Source organism: Chenopodium album, chromosome 20 (genome assembly GCF_948465745.1).
Source record: "Chenopodium album chromosome 20, dcCheAlbu1.1, whole genome shotgun sequence".
NCBI classification, from domain to species: Eukaryota; Viridiplantae; Streptophyta; class Magnoliopsida; order Caryophyllales; family Amaranthaceae; genus Chenopodium; species Chenopodium album.
The window spans coordinates 2,509,298-2,536,773 of NC_137853.1; the positions used below are offsets into that span (position 1 = coordinate 2,509,298).

Below are 27,476 nucleotides of genomic sequence, written 5' to 3' on the forward strand. Positions count from 1 at the left end.
GCACTTTAGCTTAAAAATACGTAATAGTTTTTGGAGTTGTTATCATTTGAAATTTTTTGTATATATACATTAACTTGAAGTCCATAAGTATCTACTATAGACTCAAATATTACTTTATCTTATTAATCTTGAAAATTCCATGTTATTCACAACTCCTAAAAGATACGGAGTATCAAAAACACGAAACTGAAAGTCTTTTAAACCATTGACTAAACTGTAATAAATTACTACTTCAGCAACAAATTAGTTATCTTCAGCAATTACTGATGATTCTTGATCTTTAACCCGATTCTATGTTCCCCTTGGCGCTATTACCTGCTCAGAAATATCCAATCTACAGACAATCTAATTAGACAATTCACACTTCAGTATTATATCAAAGGCAAAGGAAGGGAGATAAGAGAAAACAATAATTTGTGCTGCCGCTGAAAAGATCTCTATCACTGCTCAAAAGAAACAATTCTCACATGTATGAAACCTTTAAATCTATCATCACACCCTTAGCTACTGCTATATATTCTCATATAAGCTCCTAACTATTATTATTATGACTTTTATCTTTTGTTCTATATGTAATATTTACATCATCTAATACCTAAAGCCTGAGGATAAAAGCCGGCCCTCAGCAGCAACAGCAGCAGCAGTAACCGCACCAAGTACTCAACACCTTAGGTTACCTAGAACAGGGCGGCTAGTTGAGCATGGCATCCCAAGAGAGAGAGCTAATGAAACACCCCCGTCTCGGTCAATTCCATCATTCAAGGAAATTTCAGGTTCATATCCACTTTGGCTGGGAAGGCCAAGAGCTAAATCCAAGTCCACTTCTTCTGAACCTGACCTATTGTCTAAGCAGTGGTTGAGATTAAGAGTATTATATCTCCTGGGATTCTCTGATGGCTCTATCTGCAGCTCCACAGCTGATTTAGCACACTCCCCACCATCAGATGATCCTGATGGTCCCGAGTCTAAAGAAAAGGAATTCCCACTGAAAACGTCATGCCCCTGCCTCAATTCAGAGGCTGTAAAACTCAGATCCTTGTAGTTTGCATCAGAGCGAAATCCAATTGCTGTAGTGTGCTCCCTTGCTAATTGGCCACATGGAATGATATCAGTCTTCATAGGGCTCTTTATATTGTTATCAGAGAAGGTATTATCATTCTGCAAAAAGAATAAGATGCAGTGAATAAATGCAAGACAAGATCATGCCACATATACAATATAAAAAAAAAAAAACTTGGACAGCTAAAACCTTAGCATAAATAAATAAAAGGTATTGGTATCGTAAGTTCTGATAATACTCAATCAAAATATAATCCACATATTTGGTTGCATACTGCTGCAATATTCGAAGACATTATTAGAGAACTCAGGCGAATGATACCTTCAAGTCATAACTATGTCGGCCCCCACCGGAATCTTCTTTACTCCAATCACGGACAGGTGTAATAGCATCAGCTTGGAAATCATGATATTTTTGAGTTGCTATATGTTTCTTTAATGGAGGCAATTCATGCACAATGCTTTGTTCTCCGGACATGACTAGAGCCGAAGATGGCAAAGCCACTGGTTTAGCAGATTCCGGCCTATGCATGGAGCTATATGATGTACGAAGTGCAGAGCCTCCAGAGAGTAATGCAGAAATAAATTTGCTCTGTGATCCACAAGTAGCAGGTGAAGATACAACTTGATTCACAGTCCCAACATTCAAGTCAGGGACATGAGAATCATCAAAATTCTTCATTCTAAACACACCCCACAAAAATGGCAGAGAATTCCAGCCTGTCAAAAAAATTATAAACAATTAGACACAATAGGACTCATAGATCTTTGAGACCACCAAGAAATAAACACTCACTTGGTGACAAAGGAAGTTCACTTTTAATAAGAAAAACTAACCACTATAGCAAAGAGATACTTACGCTGTGATCTAGCAGGAAGCAAGCTCGATGGAAAAACTAGAAGTTGGAAACCTCCAAAGTTCGCTTCCAGAGCTATATCATTGATTGACATGCCTTCTAGCAACATCCTGTAACTTCTTTCATAACTGCATGAAATGCCAGGAAATTAAAATGCAAGAAATCAAACTCTCACTAGAAAGGCAGATGAGGTCATGAGGATTCCAGCATTACTAACCTACACAAATCTTGAGCAAAGAAGTAGACAGCGATATCTTGCTCACTTGGATTATTCTTCTGAAACTGAATGGGCCAAGTGTGCAATCGCGGCACTTCCTTTAGCAGAAGTTCATCAGAAAACTTAAGAACCAAATCAGCAATCTTGGATGATGCACAAGTCGATAAGTGTGCTTGTACCCCATAGCAGTCAGTAGGGAGTTTCCCACTTTTCTCCAAACTAAATGCACCCCTAAATAAATATGGTAACATATTAATTTGATGCTCCAAGAGGTCCACAGATAAAACATGAGAGAGAGAGAGAGAGAGAGAGAGGGGGGCTAAGCAAACAAAACAAAAGGAGCATACCTCCAAATACACCTAGATTCTGGAACTGCAGAAGTCAGGTTGGGAGCCATACGGTCAAGATTTACCGGATCAATTGTAGGCTTGACTTTCATATGCTGAACCGGAAAAGAGGAAACATCATTGTCATTTCTTTTGATGTCGGCTAGCTCAGCCTTCTGAGTGGATAAGCTCGTTCTCAGATCAGGGTAAGCTTTGACACTTTTGGCTGGAGAATTGATCACATAGCTTGCATGACAGGCTGAATTCCTTTCTTCAACAGATCCAGCTACGAGACATAACAAAACCAAATATTAAAAAAGCAATACCAGAAAGCAGAAGTCCCTTAACATTGTTGACCAAACCACAGTTCAACAAAAGTCTCAAATCAGAACATGTAAGAATCCTCCTACCTGATGTGTTCACAAGGTTTTTGCCTTCAAGAGCAAGGGAATCAGATGCTTCAACATTTGTATTTCCATTAACCTGGATGGCAGATTTGTCCTCAAAACTCTTTATGGGTGAAGATGCCGCTTTACCAATCTGGGGAGCCACTTTGGTACTAGATGAGCTAACTTTCGCAGGACTAGAACCAGCAAAAGGAAAACCTACTTGATTGGTCTTACTCTCCAATGAATAATTTTTTTCAGCAATGTTGCTTCCATATCGTACACCCTTAATATTTAAAATGGAAGACTGCACATTTGAAACATCTGGAGGAATTGAGCTGGCACCAGTCAACGACAAAGATTTGAACACCTTCTTGTCAGGATGATCCTTCTTCAGTTCACAGTCAGCTTTATCTTTGGTAGATCTATTCCTTTGACGGATATCTTCCCTCAAGTGTCGTACATCCAAATTTGAGACAGAACTGTCAACTATATTTTTATTGATAAAGGACCCTGCAAATGAAAAGAAAATGTCATTGAGTTACTGACATAAATGAACTGAACACTGACATGTCCACTCCACCACGTTGTCAATTGACATGGGAATTAACAGGAACAACTTGCCTCCACAAAATTGTTGTTCAGGTTTGGATGATCTATGTTCTGATGAACCTTGCTTCACCATTTTCTTAGCAGGAACAACAAAAGAAGATACCTGACGAGCAGCATTGTTCTTCACATTCATGTTCTTCAATGAAGATCTATGAGTCAACCGCGAATTCCCTCCAGAGTCAGAAGAAATCTTCAGCGGTTGAGCACTTCTGTCAACAAATCCTTTCTTTGCTTCTGATCTCACATCAATAGCAAGCCCAAGTCTCTTATCAGATGAGCAGGAAGCTTTACTCGTATGATTTGTCTTCATTTTACCATCATGATGAATAGCAGAATTTACTGTTGGTGAACCTTGACTCGGTTCCTTTAAACATGATGGGTTTAAAGCATTGTCTGGTCCCTCCATCATTGCTTGTCTCTGTCTCTTAGGATCTTGCATCAACAAGCACTCTTCGCAAAACCAATCACCTTCGGGCACTTTATCCATCTTAGGGCTCATGCAGTAACTAAAGGTAAAGGGGGCATCAGCATAATGCTTTGCAGGAATTTCAATTACTCTGTATGTTAAAAGACAAAATATGTATCTATATGATCACTTACATATGCTCTGCTCCATCACTGCACTTGCTACAGAGAGCAAGTGATGCCTCTCGACCAGCATCACCACAAATATCACATATTCTTACCTATACCAAATGGAACAAGCTACTTCAATCCACACAAAGTATGACACAAGCAAGTAGCAACAGTGAGATAACAAGAACTCGTGACTTCAGGTTGAGCTTAAAAGAAACACAAGATATCATCTAGGCACTTGGCAACCTCAGTCAGGGTGCTGCCAGATGGTACCAAATGCACAAACAAATGCATGCATGCATGTAAGGTCACGCACAAAATAAGTAGAAGAGGGGCAGGAGTCTAGGTTAGAGACAGCGTAGACCCAATATTTTGCAGCAATATGTACAAGTCCATAGCTAATGCCCTAGAGCACGACTTGCAAAGTAGTATGTTTTTTTAATTTTATTTTATTTTTATTATTAGCATAGACCACCTAAAAGCTCTGAATTGAGTTCCAGCAATACGTACACAATCCAAAGTAAATGTACTTGATAACAACTTGAAAATATTGACTATTAGTTTCAATGAAGACAAATTAAAAGCAGATGAACAATTTGACTGCTGAACAATTTGGCAAAGAAGCGGATGCAGTAAAAAGTCCCAAAAATGCAGATTAATTAATCAAATTTGACACAGAACATGCCAGCTTCTTACTTCTTAGTACTAAAATGACAAACAAGAGAATTATGCTAGATTAATTAATCTAAATTCAACATGCTGACACAATGACCTTAAAAGATTAGAAACCTTTATGTGACATCTTTTTCTTACAATCACTATGTTTCAAGATGGTGAGACAACTAAATTTCTACACAGAACATGACTTCATAACACACACAACAACAACAACAACAACAACAACAACAAAAGAAAAGATAGAGTAAACAGTAACAAAAAAAAAAAAGAAAAAAACATACATCCACCAATTCATCTGGTTCATCTGGTCTGTCCTCATGCATTAAATTCTGGTTTTGAAGACAGGGATCCTGTGTGCTGGCAATTGGGGAACCTTTACTAATAGAAGGACCATTCGAAGATTTCTCCAAAACATCAGGACAGGGGCTACTAACTGAAACTGCTCTGGATGTAACTATTTTGTGATCTTCACCACCATATTGATCACTACTAATCATAGCTGCACCATCGTCTTTACTTATACAAGAGCTATTGTCCCCTTGGCAGTCAAAAACGTCTTGGTCGTGATGTTTTGCTGTAGTCTGAGAAGTAATTGCAAGTTGAAGCATTGGCAAATCTTTAGAGTAACCAGGAGATTTCAAAGAGTCCAAACTCTGAAGGTCTTCAGAAAATGAGCTCTGGCAAGAAGTAGAATGTATGTTACTCACTTCACTACTGGATAGCTTCCCGTGACTGTCGACTTTTTTATCCTGAGAAGGATCAACAACTAGAGCCTGATCTATAGTTGACTCCAGGGAGGCTTTCAACAAGCCAACGGCCTGTTTGCACATTGCAGATTTAATTTCAGAAAATGTTCATTAGCAAGGCATGGAAAGGCATAAAGATTGCACATTGACATTTAACTTTAAGTATAATTCCACTAGAATATATTCTTGATATTATTCAGATATTCAGATTCTACCGGATAATTATTATAGATAAATAAAGTTACAGTACAATTAGGCAGAAAGAAGTTAAAGCAATGCTAGACAATTTACTAATAAATACAAACTGTTATAGTAAGACTAGAATACTCATGTAGAACGCTAAAATCATTGGAGCAGGGTCGACAAACTACTAACAAGTAGTCCATATATCATATCAGAAAATCAGATACAAAGATATATGCCACATAACGAAACAAGCAAGCCCATTCCAAGGCCTCTAAAACCTTATAAACATACTTCAGACAACCAGCAGGTATGCACTTGGGGGTATATAAAAAAAAAAAAATACAAATTCAGCTTCTTGGGCAGGAAATTGCCAAAAAGTTTTACAGAATATGAACACCTCACAGAAGCTTATCCCGTGAAAGCTACAAAAAGAACTGCCAAATGTTATCTCCTTAAAATAAATTCACATAAAGGCCAATAAATTCAAATGCGGTTTTCGGGAGGAAAAGAATCAAACACGAAACATCAATGAGTCGAATAGGCCAAACTAACAAGGGTTCCTTTTCATATACCTGAGACATCACTCAGATGAGCGCACCAAGCACCTAATTCCTGATCCAAATAATCAAAAAATAATTGCTAAAACCCCACAAAATTCTAGTATAATGGAAAAACACAAAAGATTCAACCTTTACAAGGTCATTCGACTGTGGAATGCATACCACCAATCCATCATATACAAAACACAGAGTCGACAACAATCATTCTTATTTACAGCATGATTAATCATGATCCAATTCATTCAGTTCATCCTCCGACTTTAAACTAACAATTAAACATTGATTAATCTCCCAAATCCCCATATAAATCATAATTCTGCCTTTATTATACTAATAACACGTGCACTATCCACCATTATTTCATTGATCAAGCATAATCATACATAAAACAAATACACGATTAACCATCATATCATAATCAACCACAAATTTCTGAATAAAAACCTAATAAACAAACAACCCCCATAAAAAAATTTCGCATTTTTATATCATTTCAATCAATTTTCATGAATATGGGATTCAGACGACTAACAATTTCACATTGATTAAACCCTTTAAACCTCAAATTCCCATATCAAAACCCAACACAATTTCACAAAAAAATGAACCCCAGATATGAAATCTTAACCCAAAAGCCACGAAATTTCCAGAAACATGCAAAAACCCCAGAAAAATCCACCCCTGAAAATTCAATCAAAATCATCATAAAACAAATAATACATTGGAATTAGAATACATGCCTTGGATTTCAATAGGGTATCGTCTCGATCATAGAGCTCTTGGAGTGGTTTAAACTTTCGATGTTTCTTCTTCATCACACTGAAATAACAGAGAAAATATTAAGGAAGAAGACTGACCTTTTATATATTATGATTGTTATATTTGTTTTTTTCTTGTATTTTCCTCCAATCCAAATAAACTAAAGACTCAATTTTTCTATGCTAATTTTTTTCTCTCTCTATCATCAGCAACGTGTAGTTTGCTTCATCTTCATGCATCATCTACAACTACACGCTCTCTCTTTTTTTAAAGTTTTACTTAATTATATAAACAATTGACACATATAACACATTTGGCAAATTTTGAATTCCAAGAATTGGTACATTTTTTTTATATAAAAGGAGTGGGGGGGAGGATAGGAGGGTTTTGGAGTAGCTTTATATCCCCTAAGTATGAGTTGTTTTACCTTTAATTGTTGATTTCCTTCTTAATTACAAAAGATTGGATAGATTCAATTAAATCCAATATCGGATGAGATTTTACTGAGGTTTTCACATCAAAGTTGATTCGGATATCGATTATTGCACTAGGTTTTCTGCCCACAGTTTATTGTCGCAGAAGTTTCTCGAATATCATAGGTGGTAATATAATTATGAATTGGGCTAATAATTTGAGCCTTGCAACATTATTAAGACACCGGTGAAAAAATTGCGGGAGGTGATACGAAAACCTTAGCCATTTGAGAAAAGCAACGGCACAAAATTCTACATTTCAATTAGCAATTTATTTCTCCTCTCTTATAGGCATGTCTTAATTTTTTGGTAATTTCTCTTATAAAGACTATTACTTTACTTATTAGATTAAGCAACAACGTACGCGTTTGTTTTAAAGTGTAAGGCTTTACATTTTCCTACTTTTTGGTACTAGTGAACAACCATAACACTCCTAATGTAGAATAACCAGATTTGTGTATGCCTAGATGTGTGCAAGCAACAATACAAGTTTATCCCTAAATAACCAAATATCAAAAAAAACTTGTTGTAGAAAGCCCTATAAAAAGTGATTACCTAATTGAATAATGAATGAGTGATGTTCCCTCTGTCAAAAACAAATAACCACATATACATAATGTAACCTTAATGAAATAACAGAATTATAAGTTTATAACTAAATTTCTAATTTGTTAAACCCTATATTAACAACTATGAATTACTTGTCCTACTCGACATTATAAGTTTTACTCCGTATAAAGTATACGAGCATATAATAGTGCATAACAAATGCATATGGATACATGAAGTGTATATACTAAGGGCCTGTTCACATGTACTTAATTTCAGTTCAGTTCAGTTCAGTTCAGCTCTAATCAGTTCAGTTTAGCTCCAATCAGTTCATTTCAGCTCTTAATTTCCCTCTCTCATAAAATATTCATTTCAGCTCAATTCAGTTCAGTTCAGTTCCAATCAGTTCAGTTCCGTTCAGTTCAGCTCCAATCAGTTCAGTTCAGTTCAGCTTTGTTCAGTAAATGTTAACAGGCCCTAAATCACATATACTCCGTAAAAAGCGAATGGGTGAAAGTTCAGATTATTTTTAACAATTTTTCCATTGATAAATAAACGTCAACTAGTTCTCTTACTTATAGAAGCAGTAATCTATCTCAAACACTTGTCTTAATCATAAGCTTTTCAATAATTGCAAATTGTTTAATATGAAAGAGTTTTACCATTATTTTACTAATTCATTCTCCCTCATGATTTAATAAGATTTTTTTTTTAAAAAAAAAAAAAAACTCCTTGTAGCATTGTTCTCTTCAATTTTTTTTTTTTTTTGAACTATTTACCCAATTTTATATTGTACATTACAAAGTACTTCGTAAGTCCATAATACTAAACATACTCTTTTATCAGTTTTATGGTTCAATTTACTCTCTTATATTGCAATTATTTAGAAATGATGATATATAATAATATAGCTGCAAATAAGTTTAATAGTAGTTTTTTTCCATTGAAATTAAAAATATGCTTAAACTAATCATCAAATCAATAGGATATTTTCAATGGGTTACACTTTAAACATCATGATAATATATTCATATGTACCGCAAGAAGCTCGAATCTAGAGGTCCAAAAATCAATCATGAGAAGTAGTGAATTGATGTTGTTGCATGCGATATCGAACCAAGACAAGTTCTAGAGAATACTAGAGCTACTTTATAAAATGTTATAGGGTCCTTGAACCAAAAAATATCCAATGTACACGTACTTACTATACGACGCTTGTTTGCTTGATTAGTGGCTCGCATACATTCTCTCGTTTACTGCATGATTTCAACACCAATTATCGATTGCCACGTACGTTAACATATTACTTCCTTTCAATACGGAGTACTAAAACTTGTTTGCTTGATATCGAACCAAGACAAGTATTTAACATACTTCTTTTTTACATACTATTAAGTTGGAAATTTATCGATAATTTATGAATAAATCGGTGTAGTAAATATTTAATTATTGTATATTTTTTTCACTTTTAACTTTTTATGTGCAGCTTTAAGGGAGTAAGGGCTGCATATATTTTATCCATCTTTTAATTATTTTGACTTTTACCTTTGTCCATATATATATATATATTTCCATCCCTTTAATATTTTTAAGTTTAGATACTCGGTAAAATTATGAAAACATGTTGTAAAAATATAAATTGAGATGAAAATGGGAGAAGGTAAACCATGCAAATTTTCAAATATTATAACTAAAACAAAACAAGAAAAAGTATAATAGAGTACTTCTTCCTTTCTTTTTTAATACAAACTGGGTCCTCACTCTTCTACCTATAGCAAAACTTATCCTAGTGAAGACATGAGCAGCAACAAGTGCCCAATATCTTTGAAAACTTCTGAATCCGCTTCACCAATGCAACAACCTCCTTTTCTAATTCCCCCCCCCCCCAAGTGAAGAGAAAGAGAAAGGAAGGAAGCCATATCCAATTGCACGACAACTAAACTTGTACTTGACCACCTTCCGATGGGCCGCATCAGCCACAACTCGTCCAGGAACAAAGTCACATTGTGTCAAGGGAGAATACCTGGCCTGTCAAGTTAACACAAATAACCCGACCTCGATCCCAGGATTAAAGTAACACATCTACAGGTCTAAGGGTCCCGTCGTTCCTTCCAGATAACCCAATGTCCACCTCCTTTCTAGCTAAAATCCCTAACGATAGAAAATATCAACAAGGGTGTCTTGAACAACATTATGCTGGTGTTTAGTGCCCACAATACCATCACAAGACACCGCATGATCACTGGAAGTATTCCCAGTAAAAACCCTTGAACAAGCAGAGCACGGCGTTGTAATAGAGAACAATGGAACACCCAACCAGTAGCACATCACACATCGGTAAGTCTTGGCGTTCATCATCTGACCCAACCCTAAAATGGGGACCGCCCGAAGCCAAGCAGAGGTGTGATCTCCCTGTTGTGATTTCCACAATGCTGATTGTCGAGGAGTTAAAGAATAAGCAATATATTAAGTAGAAGCGGTAACCTTTGTGGAATATATATCTGCCAATTTCTTCGTGAGTTTAGGAGCAGCGACCTCACTAGGATTACTCAATATGTCAAAACTTGGTATAGTTGGTACTTGGAAGGAGCATAAGCTTATGACCTTAATGTCATGAGTTTAAATCCTAGCATATGCGCGGTTTGTAGAGATGGGAATTTCTTTATCCTTTCCCTCATTTCTCAAGAGCCCGATCTGTGTAACTAGACTAGTTTACTTGTGAGAAGTCCCGATCAAGTAGGGTCATCCTATGTACCCAAAAAATTATATACCTTTTCCGACTTAATTACTCCATTTTAAATAAATTTAGTCTTATTTTCATAGTGAGCTTTTTGTTTTTATTCCATATAGTATATTCAGCTTTTGTTTATACACCTATATTTTGTGATTTTGGATGTTGCTTGTTTCATTCTTACATTTTCAAAATAGTCAATAGGCCGAGGATTGATATATTACCAATAAATCATTAACGAGGCGTAAATTACTTGTCAATTAAAACAACATTAATAAAGTATCATTGTAATGGGAAAATGCTTCGGTAACTTGTTGATTGTTACAATTAGAAATCTCCTTTATTGAATAATACGGAGCAAGCTACCAAGCAAAATAATATAAACTTTCTTGTCAAAACAAAATAATACAAATTTTAAATGACTATAATTTACAAATTTTCCAAGCTTCAATACAATTATATTCCTAAAATGACATTTATTAATCACATTCCAATTAACTTTATTAATGTTTGACAAAAGCAAATGTAACAATAGTGGAAATAACTTTCGTTGGAGGTAATTTCCATTTACTTATACATTTCTGCTTTTTCTTATCTTAATTTTTCTCTAGTATCTTGTGTGTTTGTATCAGTAATGTCATTTTTTGACGACTTTTGCTAATTGCTACTGTTACCGATGGATGGATCGATAATGAGTTATTTTCTTGCAGTATGAAGCATTCCAAACAGTTCACAGTGAGCCGCTTTTGGTATGCCTCACAAGAATAAAAAAATCATTTCGCTGTATTTTTGAATGTGTAATAGAGAAACGAAGACAAATAAAGGAAAAATAAATAGAGAAAAACCGTTAGGGATCGGCGGACGACCATGTCGACCAATACTTGTGGCAAAAATGGCTATATTAATGGAGATATCTTAATTATACACTTCCTAACAACTCTAATAGCAATTATATTGCATTAATACGACTACATGCATCAAAAGTACTCCTATCATGTGGCAGTTAAGGCTTTAATAATCGGGATCTTCATTTAATTTTCTAAAAGATTTTTCATCGATCACGACTTTAATTGTTGGCAAACTTTAATTCTGCTATTTATTGAAAGAAATAGGTATTTTATAAAAAAAACAAAACAAAACAAAAAACACAACAACTAATCATGAAACAATACTTCCACAACTTCGTAATCCTTATGACAAGCTAACTACTAGATTTCATGAAAAAAAAATCTCTTTTTTATATCTATAAATTCTACTCCGTATCTGAATCACCCTGATGTATCTTATTCAAATCACACCTTAAATTACTTTAATAAGTTGAGCTATGATTAGCTATATTTGAAATAACCTAATACAAAAATTATTGTATACACTCAAGATTCCAATCAAATATGGGTATATATATCTTTTCTTGGCTAATTGACGATGGAAATTAAGCAATGGGAGAAAATATATGAGGGTTTTTGGAATATACTTTGTGTATTTTGGCCATATAAATGAAGGTTAAGTATAGTTTATCTTAACTAATTAATACACACTTGATATTATCTAGACCGAGCTAACTCAAAAAAAAAAAAAAAGACAATTATCATTATATACCTCAGTATCGTATTTCTTCAACACTATTTCTTTTTTTGAAAACTTCAACACTATTTCTTGATCCATTTTCAAATACCCAATGACTATGACTTATGCAAGATTTTAAGATTTTTACAATTTTACATAGAGTATGAAAAACATATTGTCAGCATTTCAAGCCCCCCTTTGATTGATTAGGCCTAAACGCCTAATGTCACACGATGACAAATTGACAATGTAGTGTGTGCTTTTTCCACATAAATTATTACTCGTAGATGTGATGACCAATTCAACTTTGAGTCTACCTTCTATTTACACTTGATTGGACTTAATAATCCCTTATTGTACCTAGCAAGTTTTGACTTTTTTTTTCCCTATTTTTTACCTTTATTAAATTATTACTCATTATAACTGTTAAAAAAAAAAACTCATAACAATAATAATAATTATTATTATTGTTATTAAAAATATCAAAAAAAAACCTACAAAGTCAATCAATTTACAAGAAATTAGTGGGAAGCCGAGATACAATCTGGGCCCCCACCCCTCTACCTATAGCGAACCCGATCCTGCTGAAGATGTGAGCAGCTGCACGAGCACCAATATCCTGAGTCTTAGCGAACGCCTGGACCCGCTTCAGCAACGCAATAGCATCCTTCTCTAATTCCCCCAACGAAGAAAAGGAGAAAGGAAGAAAACCGTAACCAATAGCCCTGCAACGCGCCCCATACTTTTCTCGCTTCCGTTGAGCTGCCGTAGACACAACACGACCAGGAACAAAGTCAGACAACCCCGATAGTGCCAAAGGTGAAGATCCCGTCAAGTCAACACATACATCAAGGCCTCTATCCCAAGAATAAAGCAACACATCTGCTGGTCGAAGAGCCCCGTCATCCCTCCAGTTAACCCAACATTAACCTCATTTCGAGCAGAAATCCCAGACCGAAAACAAATATCAACAAGAGTGTCACGAACAACATTGTGCCGATGCTTAATACCCACCATCCCAGCACAAGACACTGCATGATCTCCATAAATATCCCCATCAAAAACCCTTGAGCAAGCAGAACACGGTGTTGAAATGGAGAACAAAGGAACACCCAACCTGTAGCAAAGAACACTGCGGTAAGTCTTACCATTCATAGTTTGACCCAAACTCATAATATTATTGTTAATAATAATATTATTGTTATTATTTTTTGTTGTTTCAAAAAAAATAAAGTTAAAAGACCATATAAAAAACAAAAAAAAAAAAAAGTCACTAACCAAACACTCTCATAACCATTTGTATAAACCTATTTCAAGATTTGCAACCTACATACCCATGATCCGTTCTAAATTATCCCAACCTGTTTATGGCCATGCCAATAAAAAGCTGCATTCGTTATTACCCAACTATATATAAACTAGACCCGATTCCAATTGAGTTGAATACAACCCACCTATTTACATCCCTAAGTTGAATTAAAAATACAATTGAACTAAACCAACACATCAATCAAACGAACCTTTATTTCAACCTGAAAGTGTTCAACCCGACCCATTGCCAAACCGTCCTAATCGACATCCCCCAAGGCCCTAAGCACTAATCACATTATAAACAACCATATTTGAATTTAAGAGTTTTAGTTGACCGGTATAATACATAGATTAGTAAGGTAATCATTATCTCCACTTGGCAAACATTAACAGGCTACCACAGATATCATCCTCTCAAAATTCCCATTTGTCACCATTAACATTTAAACCTCCATTACCATCAAACTAACCACGGAATCACAAACTCCACTCTCTTTCTCTCTCCTCTCTCAGCCGCTAATTCCAAATCCTGGAAAATAAAATACCCATTTGCAAATTCACGCCATTTTTATTCAATTCATCGAAAAATAAGCTAATAAGCTATGCCAATTACCCACAACCTCATCCTTTTCTGCTAAGATTTCCTCTGTTTTTCCCCTTTAATGGAGTCACTGCCATTGATATACCGAGCTCCACACCCTCCAACGACGTCGTTTAAGGCCTATAATCATGGATATGGGTCTCTCCCCTTTGACTTTTTTCTTCCTAAGTCAACCCTTTGCAGGCGGAGATTCAAGTATGGTGCTGGTGTTGTGAGGTGTTCAGTGGACCCTAGTAGTAGAAGGAGAGATGGGGTTGATGGGATTGAAAGATCAGACGGTGGTGGAGTAGGGTACACTAGATCAACAATGGAAGTTACCACATTTAATCAGAGCTTTGGAGATGCTGCTAGTGCTACTTCTGCTGATTTTCCTGTTTGGGATAAGATTGGAGCTGTTGTCAGACTTAGCTATGGAATTGGTAACTTTTTTTATCTGGGGTTTTCCCTTTTTTATGTGGGATTGTTTTAATTTTAAGTTTATTATAATTATGTGATGTTACAAGGTAGAATTTTTCTTTTTATAAATTGTACTGTTTCATTAATTAATTGGATTAAGAATTTAAGATAGCAATAAAGCCGTAATGGGTAATGATGTAAACGAAATTTGATACGAGTATGAGTTAATTGGTACTATGAACCCGAACAAAGGGTGATGAAGTAAACTAAATTCGATATGAGGTCCTTGGTCCTTGGTACTACGACTCTACGAGTACGTCTACGACCCAAACAATAAAAAGGGTAATGATGTAAACGAGGGTTTGATAAAAATTCTATGAATTGTTGGTGGTTGCCAAAAAGAGAGGGAATGGGATTATTAGGTGTAGTAGGTTTTGAGAATGAATTAAATTATCTTAATTGTTAAAACAAAGTTGATATTCTCCATAAAAGCTTTATCAAAAAGAAGGTTGGATTTGGGAAAATATAGAAAGTTGTTTTGTCATATCATCCTTTTATTGTCACTTTGTTGTTCCTTTAGATTGTTGGGACTCTTGGGAGTTTCAATTTCTTTTATGTAATTGCTTTTGGGGTGAATGCAAATCACATGAATTTCAAACGTAGAAAACACGAAGTATATGATTATTAAGTACATGATTGGGTTTACCATCACTTCCGTGAATCTTCCACACAGTGATATGCTCTTTATTCGAATATTATTTATCTTATTAGTAATCCTTGTATTTTGTTCTATTTTTGTTTCTTATGTGATATGTTACTTTGACTCGACTACTTGTGTTGGACATGAGTACGTGTGAGTGTGTGACAATGTTTCTAGGTAACAATTTCATGTTTTTGGTCCATAATCATGTCAATTGTACATATCCATGTCACATTGCTGAGTGCCCAACATGGGTATGTACTTAAATGAAGTATTTTGTTGGACTGTGAAGTAGACTTTATGACATAACGAGTTAGCAATGTGGTGCCATAGTGTTTGTTGCTTAAGACTTACACAGTATGCCTTATGGATTTCCTTCTATACTTGAAAGACTGTTCTCTTTATCAAATTACGTGACAGAAAAATGTGTTAGATGTACTGATAATTGTGTGTGATTCTGCTGAAATTAGGCATATATGGTGCTATGGCTCTTGCTGGGAGGTTCATATGCTCACTTTCCGGTATAGACAGCTCTGGAGGGTTCCAACCGTCATTTGATGCCATTATTCAAGGACTTGGATATGCTACTCCTCCAATTATGGCTCTTCTATTTATATTAGATGTATGTCATGACTTTGCCTATGAATGAGGCTGAGGCTATATGATACTCTGTATATATAAACGTTGGCTTAGATGTTTTCATTTTCCTCATGTTCACCTTTTCTTTATTCAATTACCTAATGGCTTATGTTAACTGGCTGTAGGATGAGGTTGTGAAGCTATCACCCCATGCTCGTGCGATAAGGGATGTGGAGGATGAGGAACTACGAAGCTTCTTCTATGGAATGTCACCATGGCAGGTAGATGATTTAGCACCTTTTAGAATTAGAAGACTTGCTAAATTGAGATAACATGTGATATTGTGATAAAACTGTTGGAAGTTTTGACTAATATTTCATCAATTTTGCAGTTTATACTCATTGTTGCAGCAAGCTCAGTAGGTGAGGAACTCTTCTATAGAGCTGCTGTCCAGGTTAGTATTTGTCTTCAACTAGTTTGGATTTCTTTATCAAATAAAACCAGTAGTAAATTTCCATTTAGGGAATGCTGCCACTTTGTGATGGATATTGGAGAGTAGAAAATATAGTTATATCTTCTGCAAAAAACTTGTGAAAGTTTTAGCCTTTAAGATTGAATAACCACTACTTTGTAAACAAAAATTTCAACTTCATAAATAGAGAATAGTAGCCAGTGATAGATGCCTGTGTTAAGTATATTATAACTTTATAAGGACATATCTTAATTTGGAAGAGCCCTTAATCAACCCTCAGATAAACATCCAAAATGTCTTTAAACCTATGCTGTGATTTTAAGCAGTTATATGTTGATGCTGCAGGGTGCTCTTGCTGATATATTTCTTAGAAGCAGTGACTTGGTAACTGATGTTCGGGGAGTGGCAGCTCTGGTAAACAACCTTTCCTTCTTGTCTATTCGGTGATAGATCTAATGTTCTGTATTGACTTGACTTACTATCTCACCTTACCCTGTAATTCAATATGTAGACTGGTGTGCTACCCCCATTAGTACCTTTTGCCCAGGCATTTGCTGCAGTCATCACAGCTGCCCTTACAGGTTCTCTATATTATATAGCTGCATCACCTAAAGGTAATTTCTCACTGTCCTTGTTCAAGAGAGCTTCATGGATTATTTTATCGTCTTATTATAATCTTGGAAGTTTCTTCGTGATATTTCAGATCCTACATATGTAGTAGCACCTGTTTTACAATCTCGTTCTGGGCGTGAGGATTTGAAGAAGCTCTTTGCAGGTTGGCTTTTTTCCCTCTTTTTGACTTTGGCAATGCATTCAGCTGATTACATAAAGTATCTGTAATGCCCAGTAGTTGTCAATTCTTGTTCAATTCTCTTACCTTTTTAGTTTTAGACATGATTCTACTTTAGGTTTCTCTGGTTATGCTCTCAATAAAGTTATTATTAATCCGTAACAATGTCTAATTGAACTTATTTGCATTGCTCATATGCGTGCGTTATGCAGCCTGGTATGAGCGGAGGCAAATGAAAAGGATATACTCACCCCTCTTGGAAGGAATTTTGGCACTTTACCTTGGATTTGAGTGGATCCAAGTAAGCTCTTCCATTCACTTGTGTGTTTGACATGGCTGTTAGATTTTGTCTGACAGATTGATAACTATTTATTTTTGGTTTGCCTCAGACAAATAACATCCTTGCACCTATCATCACACACGGGATATACTCTGCAGTTGTTCTTGGGCATGGTTTATGGAAAATTCATGATCATCAGCGCAGGTTACGCCAGAGAATCCAGCAGCTAAATTCAGAAAGGAAGAACCTTTTTTGAAGTTTGCTAGTTACCTTCACACAAAACTGTATATCACTACCGTAGACTCTAAATGGATCCTCAGTTTTATGATAAATATCACAGGAACTATAGTCGGAGTAGTATAGAGTGTGTATATATAGCTATACTATACTGTATATGATAAATAGATGAAATGAAATATACAGAGTACAAACTAGAAGTAACTACAAAGGGTTTGTAATAAAATGTACATTTAGCGAGTAACTAAGGTCTATGATACAATACTTTCCTGCACATATGTGCCTTCTTAAGCTTAATGACATTACTGTCTGTATCATGCAAATTTTTGAAACTGCATTTGGAGCACCTTTAGTTAGAAAAATGGTCTTTCGTCAATATTAATGGATAAACTGTTTAGACTAGCCGGGGTGGCTGAAATGTTTACTCACTTTATACCCATGCAGTTCACTGGGCCACTGGCCACCCACCGGGATCTGACCAAGCAGAAACCAAACTTCGCTGGATCAGTTGAACCACTTGGCTATCTATGCAGAATCATTTTAGTTCATACTACTGATTTATTAATCACCATTTTACTTAAACACATGGCACATTACATGGTTAATCTCAATCCATCCTTATAAATGAACTTATTATTATGACTGTTATTTAACAGTAAATGTATATCCATGTCTTGTGCATCAATGAAAACTTTAAAGTACATTCACAGGAAGTCAGTCTTCTAGTTGTGCAATAACGCTTGCAAAGACTCGGTAGCCTTGGCACATGTCCGACAGAAGGCAGTATTCATTCTTGGCATGGTAAGTCGCCATTAGACCTGCAAGGCACAGATATCTAATTAGACACTCTTCACATTCACAATGAATTTTCTGATAGTTAAAAAGACTACTGATAGCAAGTGCACATCAGGGCTGAAATTTGACCTATACTATCACGCTTATGCAAGAGAGAATCATAGCAGCTACTATAATAGCAGCCACTATAACATATAGAGTGCAGAAATTGTTTCTCTTAGGATACCATAACATCTAGAGGTGTTTGGTTGGACGTAAGAAGTAATACTCTCTAAAAGTTGCAAAATCCTAGAACTTTGACTCCAAGGCAGAGCAAAAAAGTTGTCTGATTGACCAAGGGAAGTTGAACATCCCATCGGAAGTTCCACTTACCTAATATGGAGCTAGGTAATTTCCATTGAGTGAGAAGTAGGGAAGCGGAGCTTCCAATGCAACTTCATGTGTTTTTGTCAACCAAACAACTTTAAAAACTTAATTCCCAAGAAAACTTCCTGTGTATGGTGTGTATTTATGGGTCAACCAAATTACAAATTATAACACTGCTAATGGTGTCTATACATCTAGAATTCTTCACTAGTCTATGACTCAAAAATAAAAATTAAAAAAAAAAAAAAAAAAAAAAAATTACGACAAACATGTATGGTTCAATTATGTGCAGCCAAGAACAAAATGAGTAAATTTATAGCAAGAACAAGGCTATTTTGACCAACTGTGTGCATATATAAATAAGTCATTGTAGAAATTTACCATATCCTGCTGTTTGAACATCAAATCCGTCATCCTGAAACACAATAGGCATATAAATGCATGACGATACAACAGAAATAAATAACTAAAAATTATAGCAAAATATTACAATTATATAATAATCTCACTTTTAGATCACGAATCAGTGGCAAACTTCCGGTGATGGAGTATGGTTTAACATGACCAACAACTTCTTCAGTAGCTTTGCATAAGACATGGAACCCACGAGAATCAAGATCACAAGCCACACCATTGTTGGCCTCGTCAAAAGTTATTGTAAGTCTGGTAAAGACAGCAGATGTTAGTTACCACAATCACTAGGAGGAAAATTATACTAACATAAGATAAAATGAAGAGGTTTAAACCTTCCCCTTATGTTTTCATCAGGTAGCACATATTTTGAAACTGGTCCTCTCGTATCCAGCTTCTCAATGTTAAAATTTATGTCATCGACATATTCTTGAAGCTTTTTCATACAGTCATTAACACTGCAAGGGAACAGACAGGTATAAGACATTTGGATCACTGATCTACCCAACAAAAACCCATAGGTGTTAAAGAAGCAAAACAAGTAGAGCACACAGGAAAGTTTATTTTGAGGATAAAACTAAAAGATACAATAGTATGAGTATGATTTGCTTACTCGTAAAAGGGAGTTAGCCTGCAAAGAAAAAATTAAGGCTTAATGAGACATCTCTTTCAATGTTTCTTAAAGAAAAAGGGACACCACCAAAGTCAGCACTGATACAGAAAAACCGTGACATACCTGACGTCACCAGAAACCGTACACTCGCCAGGGATCTGGTTGATACCCCCTCCTGGATCTGAAACATCAAAAATCAGCAAGAAAGTCAAGTATCTATAACACATCAGAAGACTAGTAGCCGGTTTCCATGCATAAATCTGGAATTCAAAGAGAAGCACTTACAAACCCATTGAGTGGGCTTCATGGTTGATGGGGTTGCAAATCCATAGCGTTTCTCTTCAGGGTGTGGAGGAAAATCTTTGTAAAATCGTAACTGTATCTCCTTTAGTGCTTCCATTGTCATTTCCATAGCATTTACCGCCTGCATATACAATATGCATCTGTTTTTTAAGTTTGGTTGGGGAGGGTTGTGAAAACGTGGATTGCATCATGATAACAAGCAACATTGTTAAACTACAACTAAAATACTGGATATTGTACCAAAATGCTCCTCATCTCTTTCGCCTATTCATATAGAGGAGTTGGTTTAGCTATTCTTAGTAACTTCAATAGCACAAAGTTTTACATGATGATTGGCAACATGCTTCCAGAAACATTCATATCTGAACTTCGCTACACCAGACTGGCGAACTCTGTACCTCTCCATTAATATTACAGCATCACCTAGAAATACATTACAGCCTGTTTGTATAGAAATGACCCCCTGTACTAGTACTTCCTACCAAGGGGGTGATGATGAAGTATGTGAATGTGTAAAATAAGATTAATCAATTGCCATCATCTTCAGTACTCAATAGTGTCAATAGGATTGCAAACTGAAATTAATTAACGACCAACTCGACGACTAATTCCATGTAATGATAATCACACAGCTAGCTACTACACAAAACTCCAACATTGGATTCAAAACAAAATGACATCCTTGAAATACATTAGATATTTAGATGTTCCAGGTAAAGTATTTATAAATGAAGCAACCAGCTAATTCAGACAGAAAATTCTTAACAAAGAGATAACAAGAATCAGTTCTGCACATATATACTCAGCTTGTTAATCTTATATATCCTCAATTAACAAATTTATTATATTAATGTAGAAGGATTGGCAAAAGACTTTCATAATCACCTATATGAAGACCTCGACAAGAGGCTAGGTACAAATGGAGGATGAGATCAAATGTTATAAAACGTAGAATACTTGAGGTGTGAAAATTTACAGAAAAGCTCTCCAAATAGAGAATTTTAAATGGTAAAATAAGGAAATTGCACCAGGAAGTTTGTAATAATTCAATTTCTTAGCCCTGAACCAGTAAAAAATAAAATGCACTTCAAGTTTAGCTCAAGCACCCAGCTTCCATACTGGAAAATATTACATCATTGTAAATGCAAACCAAAGAACCAGAATTTTGACAAACATCAGATTCCAAGACAATTAGAATCTCCACCACTTCATCTGACATTTAGAATGAATTGCAAACAAAATCAACTCAAGCACGAAAATCAGAAGATTCTAGCAAAAAATCTATCGCAAAGATTGAGAAATAAGATTGTACTCGTAAAATATAACAGGTCACAAGGCAATCTATTAAGAAGGTGGACTCAGAATCCTTCCGTCTCCTCTAATTTTACTCCTTATTGACTTATTTCCTATAGAGTCAGATTCGATGTTTTGAAAGACATGAGAGCTGAGGCACACAAGGCAATAGGGGTTCTAAAATCTGAACATAAACTGCAAGGTGAAGATGCTCACATAGGCAAACTGAGGCATACATTCCCATAATATTAATATAAAGTAGTCATTGATGTAAAGAAAATTCATACCAGTCAAATATTATGAAAATACCAAAATTATGCATATTTTAGAATGAAAAATACCTTGTGTGCAAGGCCACTGTGAAAAAGTTTTCCAACACCCTGTAATTTCCATGGTATCACGCCACCAGTACCAATGCAAGGTTGTTTATCTGCTGTGTCTATCCAGAACCTGAAGAAAATATAAAGTACTGCATAGTTTAAGTAAAAGCATTAAACATGGGGACATATATGTGATGCTCCAAATCACGGCCGAGGGACACATACAGTGGACCTCCCTTCAACTTATCAAGCAATCCATCCTTTCCAAGAGCATCAACACCAATGCCTGTTATAGCTGAATTCTCCTCATTTGCTATGAAGACTGCAACCACAGTAGACTTTAGCTTTGGTTTTGCCTCCCCTAGCTTCTTCATCAATTCAGCCACCAAGGCAACATGTCCCAAACAGTCTGTAGTCCCTCGACCCCTAAGTTTATCACCCTCGATGCTCAATGAGAAAGGATCGAAGTCCTACAAATCAATCCATAATTTAAATTAAGGATCAAACCCGTGTATTATAAAGCAAACTCGAGCAATGAATCCTAAACAAGGGGCTTCAAAGAAAGTGAGAAGATATTACAACCAATAAACCTAAGTCTCTCACCTAAAGCAAGGTCAAGACGCAAGAAAGATTTGAAGTATGTATTCATACCACAAGTGTTGCACATAAGCTAATTTGGTGACTCAAGTAAACAAACACCCTCTGTTTAGTCTGTTAGACTAGTGGAGCGGGACAAAAGGTAAGAATTTCATAAATCCTTATAGGCCTTGGAATGGAAACTAGACACCTTCAGGCCCTAGATTATGTTACCCAGACTATTCCCATGTTGGCCATGTCGAATACTTGACAATCTATCATGGAAATTAACACTTGATACATAATGTGGACCAAATATATGAAAGTTTTTCACTAAATAGCCAAGCATGACATTTGGACAAGTACCCGGGTTCAAGTAACATAATCTTTATAGTAGAAAACTATGAACAATACACATTAAGACAAACCATATGTTACAGCAATGCCTCAAACGAGATTTCTGCCGGGGCAAGTCAGATGTTTACAGCATAAAGTGGCTCTTTTACACTTGATACTATAGCACCAAAAAAGTTGTTTTCATTTAGCACCCAGATCCAAAGGCAACTGAGTCACCACAGAGCATAAATGAAGTGACAGCTTACAGATAATCAATACAATCGATTGTAGCCAAAGTCGAAAGTGCCTATTAGCTATTAACCCATTGGGATACTTTGAACATTTGAAATTGGACAAGGGTTGTGATCAATGCAAACCCGAAAAGGCCAATTATCAAATCAACCTCCTTAATTGACTCATAGTCATAACTCCAAGACTGCAGATATTCAGACAGGATAAACACAAAATAAGAACAACCCTGCTTGCATCTACAAATGTTAACATTACTTCAGCACCTCAAACCAATTCCCTTAACCTTCACAATACAAATTCAATCGATTAGCTTCCTTTACCAGAAAAAGCAGCATCAAGTAACACCATGATTCAGACCAATAAAAAAAAATCCCAGCAAACTTTACACAGAAGCAACAGATTCATAGAACAATCTCATAAGAAATCATTAAAATTTCAATCAAAATCAATCTATATATACAGAACCTCATATAAATCTAACACAATCAATCAGACAAACATCATCAACATCAATTAACACCTTAATTAAGCACAAAAACAAAACCCCAGAAACAAAAAGTTCCAAACTTTGGCAAAAAATAAAAATTTATCAACCAAGCAACCAAATAAAGAGAAGAATGAATACCCAATCAGAAGGATTAGCAGTGACAACATCCATATGACAACCCACAAAGGAGACAACTTTACCGGGTTCAGTACCCGGATACTCAACAATAAGGTTACCCCTTTTTGGGTAATAAGTTGCATGGTTGATGATGAGGGGCCCACCTCCGGTGGTGGTGGAAAGAGGAGAGAGAATCTCAAGTAAGTGATTGACAACCCTGTCTTCTTCTGGGATTAATTCAGGTGGGTTGTTCTGTAAGTATTTGGATTCGCCGATTAATTTGGTTAAGAGATTGACGAATGATTCTTTGTTTAGTTCTCCGAGTGTTTGATCTAATTCTGATGATGGTGCCATTGAAGAAGAGACTGTGAGAGCACGATAGAGGAGACTAGTTTTAAGAAGCAAAATGGAGGGGTTTGTTTGGAAGCAAAGGAGTTTTTGTAACGCAAGTAAATCGTTTTATAGTTTCATTGACTGTACAGTCTATAATGTGTACTTGTGCTGTTGTGCAGCTAGTTGTTTAGCACTTGACATAAGTCGACTTGTCGAAAGTGAGGCATAACTCAAATGGTTAGAACTTTCCTCCCGATTTCAAGAGATATTGAAATCGGTTCTCATCACCTAAACTATAAATCAAGCATGCTACCTACGATTTGGAATCGAACAAGAATAATATCAAATCCAGAGTATAAAAAGATTGAAAACAAGCGAATTGTACAATATTAAAGAATTTTAGGTTTAACCCACTTAATGTTGTCTAGATTCACATAAAATTAAAGTTTGGATTTATAAAAAAAAATTCCTCTATTTTTGGGTCGGATTGGTTTTTGTTTTTGAGAATGATTTGGAGATAACGTTTTGGTAGGATTGACAGTGAATTTTGGATCATAAATTGAGTGTGTCCATGGACCATGGTGGAGGCCTAGAGCCTTGACATAATGACAAAGTTCAGCCCAGGTTTATCACATTAGGGGATCAAGGCCTGCATAATAAGTGCATACATTTGAAGCTTATCAATGCCTACTCCCACTTCACTCTCTTTTCTATGGTCGAGGGTCGGGCTGGGCTGATAACCCACAAAAATACCGTGTCTCTAGAGGGCTTTTCGGCAAGGACAAATTATAACTAAATTTTTGAAAAATGAACCAATAGTACTTATAAACAACGACCGTTTACAATTAATAAAATACAGAGGGAGTATATATTTTTGGAACGAATGCTTGCAATTAGAAAGAAGTAAATGAGTAACCAATAGTCCAATACCATAAGGATGGATAGCAGATCAGAGCTCATGCACGTGTCCAATGCAACCAATTTAACCATGCATGACCCAAAAAACATGCATATGAACGAAATGATTAACGAATTGAATTGAAGATGAATGGATGGAGTTTTCATGATTCCATTACATTCCAACTATCTCGTTCCTTCTCAAGGTTTATTTTCATTTATTTCCACATTTTATAGGAATATGTTATCATCACAATTGAACTAATGTCTTCTTGTTTTCATAACTTCATTCTCAACCAACTATTACACTATGCAATAACGGATGAACTATTTATATCCATAGCTAGGACCATTATTGCCAACCTCAAATTTTAATGTGGTCCTTATTGCAAGAACTTCATCCCATTCTTTAATTTAATAGATTGGTCGAATCGTTCACACCGTACCATATGTCTCATATTAAATACTTGTATAGTATGATATAGCTCTCATTTGTAAAGTTCTTATTTTACATAAACGAAAGATAAGTCAATCACAATATAGTTCTATTGTCTTAATAAAGGTTACAATGTACAATAGAACTATTATTGTATCATACATTTGGAAGGAAGAAGTAATAATGAATAGGTTGTCAAATCCATTAAATGGTACATACATGTTTGATCTTAATTATGATCACAAAATCATGGTTGAATTTTTTTTACGTACTAGGGCTCTTAGGGGCGAGATTATCTACTCCGTACTATATAGTGTGAACCATCAAGGTTGATTTAGCGTATGTAGCATGTAATCATGTAGGGTCATTCGTTGTACATACCTTTACAAAATCAACAACGTAAGTTCAATTCATCTTGATCTTTTATAATTTGATCATCATTCAACAAAAATCTATTTTTTTTTTTAAAATTTTTTACTTTATGTGAAAGTGATAATGTAATTAATTAATTAATTAAATCAGCTGGCATTGCAAGAAAAAATAAAGATGAGTATTTATTGTTATTATATGGTAAAATTGGTAAAAACCACCTTTTATGTCCAACTTTTTTGAAAAAACCACCTTATATGTTTTTTTTTTTAATTAAACCACCTTTTAAGTACCTAAATTTTTATTTGCACCACCCCTATTTCAAATTATGACGAAAAAATTAACTAAGACGTCAAAGGGGCCCACAACTTGTGACTTTCGCTTCTAAATCATGTATTTTATTCACCTCCAAAAACATTTGACCCTCTCCTTTATATATATGCATGACTAAATTGAGTAAAGCTCTAAAAAACCACACTTAATTTTGCTACAAAAATTAAATTGTAGTATTTGTTTATTCTCAAAACCTAAATTGAGGTAATTGAAGTGGATGGTTGATATGGAAGGGAAAGATTTGCTATGGTTGATGATTTGGAAGTGGATGGTTGAGATGCAATATGTTAGATTTGACATAGGGGTGGTGCAATAAAAAATTTAGGTATTTAAAAGGTGGTTTAGTTAAAAAAAAAAAACTTAAAAAGTGGTTTTTTCAAAAAAGTCAGACAAAAAAGGTGGTTTATACCAATTTTACCTTATTATATATATATATATGTACAAAGATTTCATAAACCAAATGATGCCCACGGATTCATAATTATTCACATAAATATAGATATGACAGAAAACAAAAATAGAGACATATATACGTTGACAGTGCAATGCTATCTTCCAGAAAAAGCAGAAAGAAAGAAAAGGACAGTGCATCCTAACATTTCTCTTCTCTATCATTATCAACACTGTGGTCACTCAAACCCATGCATTTTTTTTTACTACTTTTGTGGTGCTACCTTAGTTTTCATCATTTGCATACAAGTTACAAAGTTTTATACAGAGTATTTGTCATTGAAATAAATCACCTAGAGTAGAGATATACTCGTACTTCGTATGATGATTATTGATGACTGTTTAACTAGTATAGTTAGAAGCACTCAGCTCCCTGCATCTCTCTAAAAGTTCTTTCTGTTTAATTAGACGGTAATTGTCTCACAAAAAATGTCAATATTAGATTAACTTTTAGAAATGGATGGAGGGAGCAATATAGTTACTGTACGGTGAAATATGTGAAATATGCCTTGAATTGGGTTTAGGTGCAACAAGCTATAATGAGCAAGAGGTCGTTGTTGTTTGCACGTAGTGAAGCGAGTCCACACAATTCTTTAGGGTTGCGTGAGTTTTTTTTTATGCGTTTATCATCTTACTTAGGGTAAATATATATATAAACCTAGTTAGGGTTTATTCATAGTTTAGTCCGGTGATAATTGACATTATCAAATCTGTAATATGGAATTCCTCAAGATCAATAAAGCTTTTCTCTCGTCTACCCATGGACATAGCCAACATAATATTGGTGATGAACCACGTAAATCTATGTGTTATTTATTTGTTTTGCATTCGTGAATTTGTTCTTTCTCACATCATTTGTTACAACAATTACTTTAGTACTCGTGTTTAGGAAACGACTGAAAAGTAGCAATAGTAATTAATCAATCCAATAGTAAAGCTAACATCAATCTAAAATAGCAATTTCTTCTGATCATAAGATCAGCTCCTTTTTATTTGTATCATAAAGACAGAGAAAGGTATTCTTTTGTATTCCCTCATCCATGTCATGTTAAAATTAACAGGAAAAACTGTCACCTTCTCAAATTGACAACTCCTTGAATAGGATAGTTACCTATCTACATTGATTAGGACACTGAACATAA

At 35.3% G+C, this 27,476-nt stretch overlaps 3 protein-coding genes across 3 annotated transcripts; 1 reads left to right on the forward strand and 2 right to left on the reverse strand.

Moving 5' to 3' along the window:
* Positions 1-413: 413 nt before the first annotated feature.
* LOC145599153 (ASI1-immunoprecipitated protein 2-like) lies at positions 414-6,436 on the reverse strand. Its single transcript, XM_081655563.1, has 10 exons — positions 6,216-6,436; positions 4,993-5,529; positions 4,058-4,143; positions 3,470-3,963; positions 2,870-3,358; positions 2,481-2,745; positions 2,134-2,364; positions 1,920-2,044; positions 1,382-1,779; positions 414-1,158 (listed from the first exon to the last, which is right to left on the reverse strand). The coding sequence occupies exons 1-10, from the start codon at positions 6,222-6,224 to the stop codon at positions 661-663; spliced, it is 3,132 nt and encodes a 1,043-aa protein (XP_081511689.1). The 5' UTR covers positions 6,225-6,436; the 3' UTR covers positions 414-660.
* Positions 6,437-14,044: 7,608 nt separating this feature from the next.
* On the forward strand, positions 14,045-17,921 carry LOC145599418 (uncharacterized). Its single transcript, XM_081655806.1, has 9 exons — positions 14,045-14,612; positions 15,760-15,911; positions 16,054-16,149; positions 16,260-16,322; positions 16,686-16,754; positions 16,852-16,954; positions 17,044-17,115; positions 17,343-17,431; positions 17,520-17,921. Exons 1-9 carry the CDS (start codon positions 14,255-14,257, stop codon positions 17,664-17,666), a joined length of 1,149 nt encoding a protein of 382 aa, XP_081511932.1. The 5' UTR covers positions 14,045-14,254; the 3' UTR covers positions 17,667-17,921.
* A 324-nt stretch (positions 17,922-18,245) lies between these two features.
* LOC145599417 (acetylornithine deacetylase-like) lies at positions 18,246-23,973 on the reverse strand. Its single transcript, XM_081655805.1, has 10 exons — positions 23,538-23,973; positions 21,974-22,218; positions 21,770-21,878; positions 20,118-20,256; positions 19,956-20,013; positions 19,833-19,850; positions 19,555-19,677; positions 19,318-19,471; positions 19,190-19,223; positions 18,246-18,465 (listed from the first exon to the last, which is right to left on the reverse strand). Exons 1-10 carry the CDS (start codon positions 23,868-23,870, stop codon positions 18,362-18,364), a joined length of 1,317 nt encoding a protein of 438 aa, XP_081511931.1. The 5' UTR covers positions 23,871-23,973; the 3' UTR covers positions 18,246-18,361.
* Positions 23,974-27,476: the final 3,503 nt, after the last annotated feature.

What these genes read in the sequence shown, in the direction of transcription:
- LOC145599418 (XM_081655806.1), top strand. Translation starts at nt 14,255, where the DNA reads ATGGAGTCACTGCCATTGATATACCGAGCTCCACACCCTCCAACGACG. An exon ending in ATGGAATGTCACCATGGCAG is followed by an intron (nt 16,150 to 16,259) that starts GTAGATGATTTA and finishes TCAATTTTGCAG; the next exon opens with TTTATACTCATTGTTGCAGC. An exon ending in TTGGATTTGAGTGGATCCAA is followed by an intron (nt 17,432 to 17,519) that starts GTAAGCTCTTCC and finishes GGTTTGCCTCAG; the next exon opens with ACAAATAACATCCTTGCACC.
- LOC145599417 (XM_081655805.1), bottom strand. Translation starts at nt 23,870, where the DNA reads ATGGCACCATCATCAGAATTAGATCAAACACTCGGAGAACTAAACAAA. An exon ending in ACAGTGGCCTTGCACACAAG is followed by an intron (nt 20,257 to 21,769) that starts GTATTTTTCATT and finishes TTGTATATGCAG; the next exon opens with GCGGTAAATGCTATGGAAAT. An exon ending in TGTTCAAACAGCAGGATATG is followed by an intron (nt 18,466 to 19,189) that starts GTAAATTTCTAC and finishes TGTGCCTTGCAG; the next exon opens with GTCTAATGGCGACTTACCAT.
- LOC145599153 (XM_081655563.1), bottom strand. An exon ending in TTTGCTCAAGATTTGTGTAG is followed by an intron (nt 2,045 to 2,133) that starts GTTAGTAATGCT and finishes CATTTCATGCAG; the next exon opens with TTATGAAAGAAGTTACAGGA. An exon ending in GCTTCCTGCTAGATCACAGC is followed by an intron (nt 1,780 to 1,919) that starts GTAAGTATCTCT and finishes TTTTTTTGACAG; the next exon opens with GCTGGAATTCTCTGCCATTT.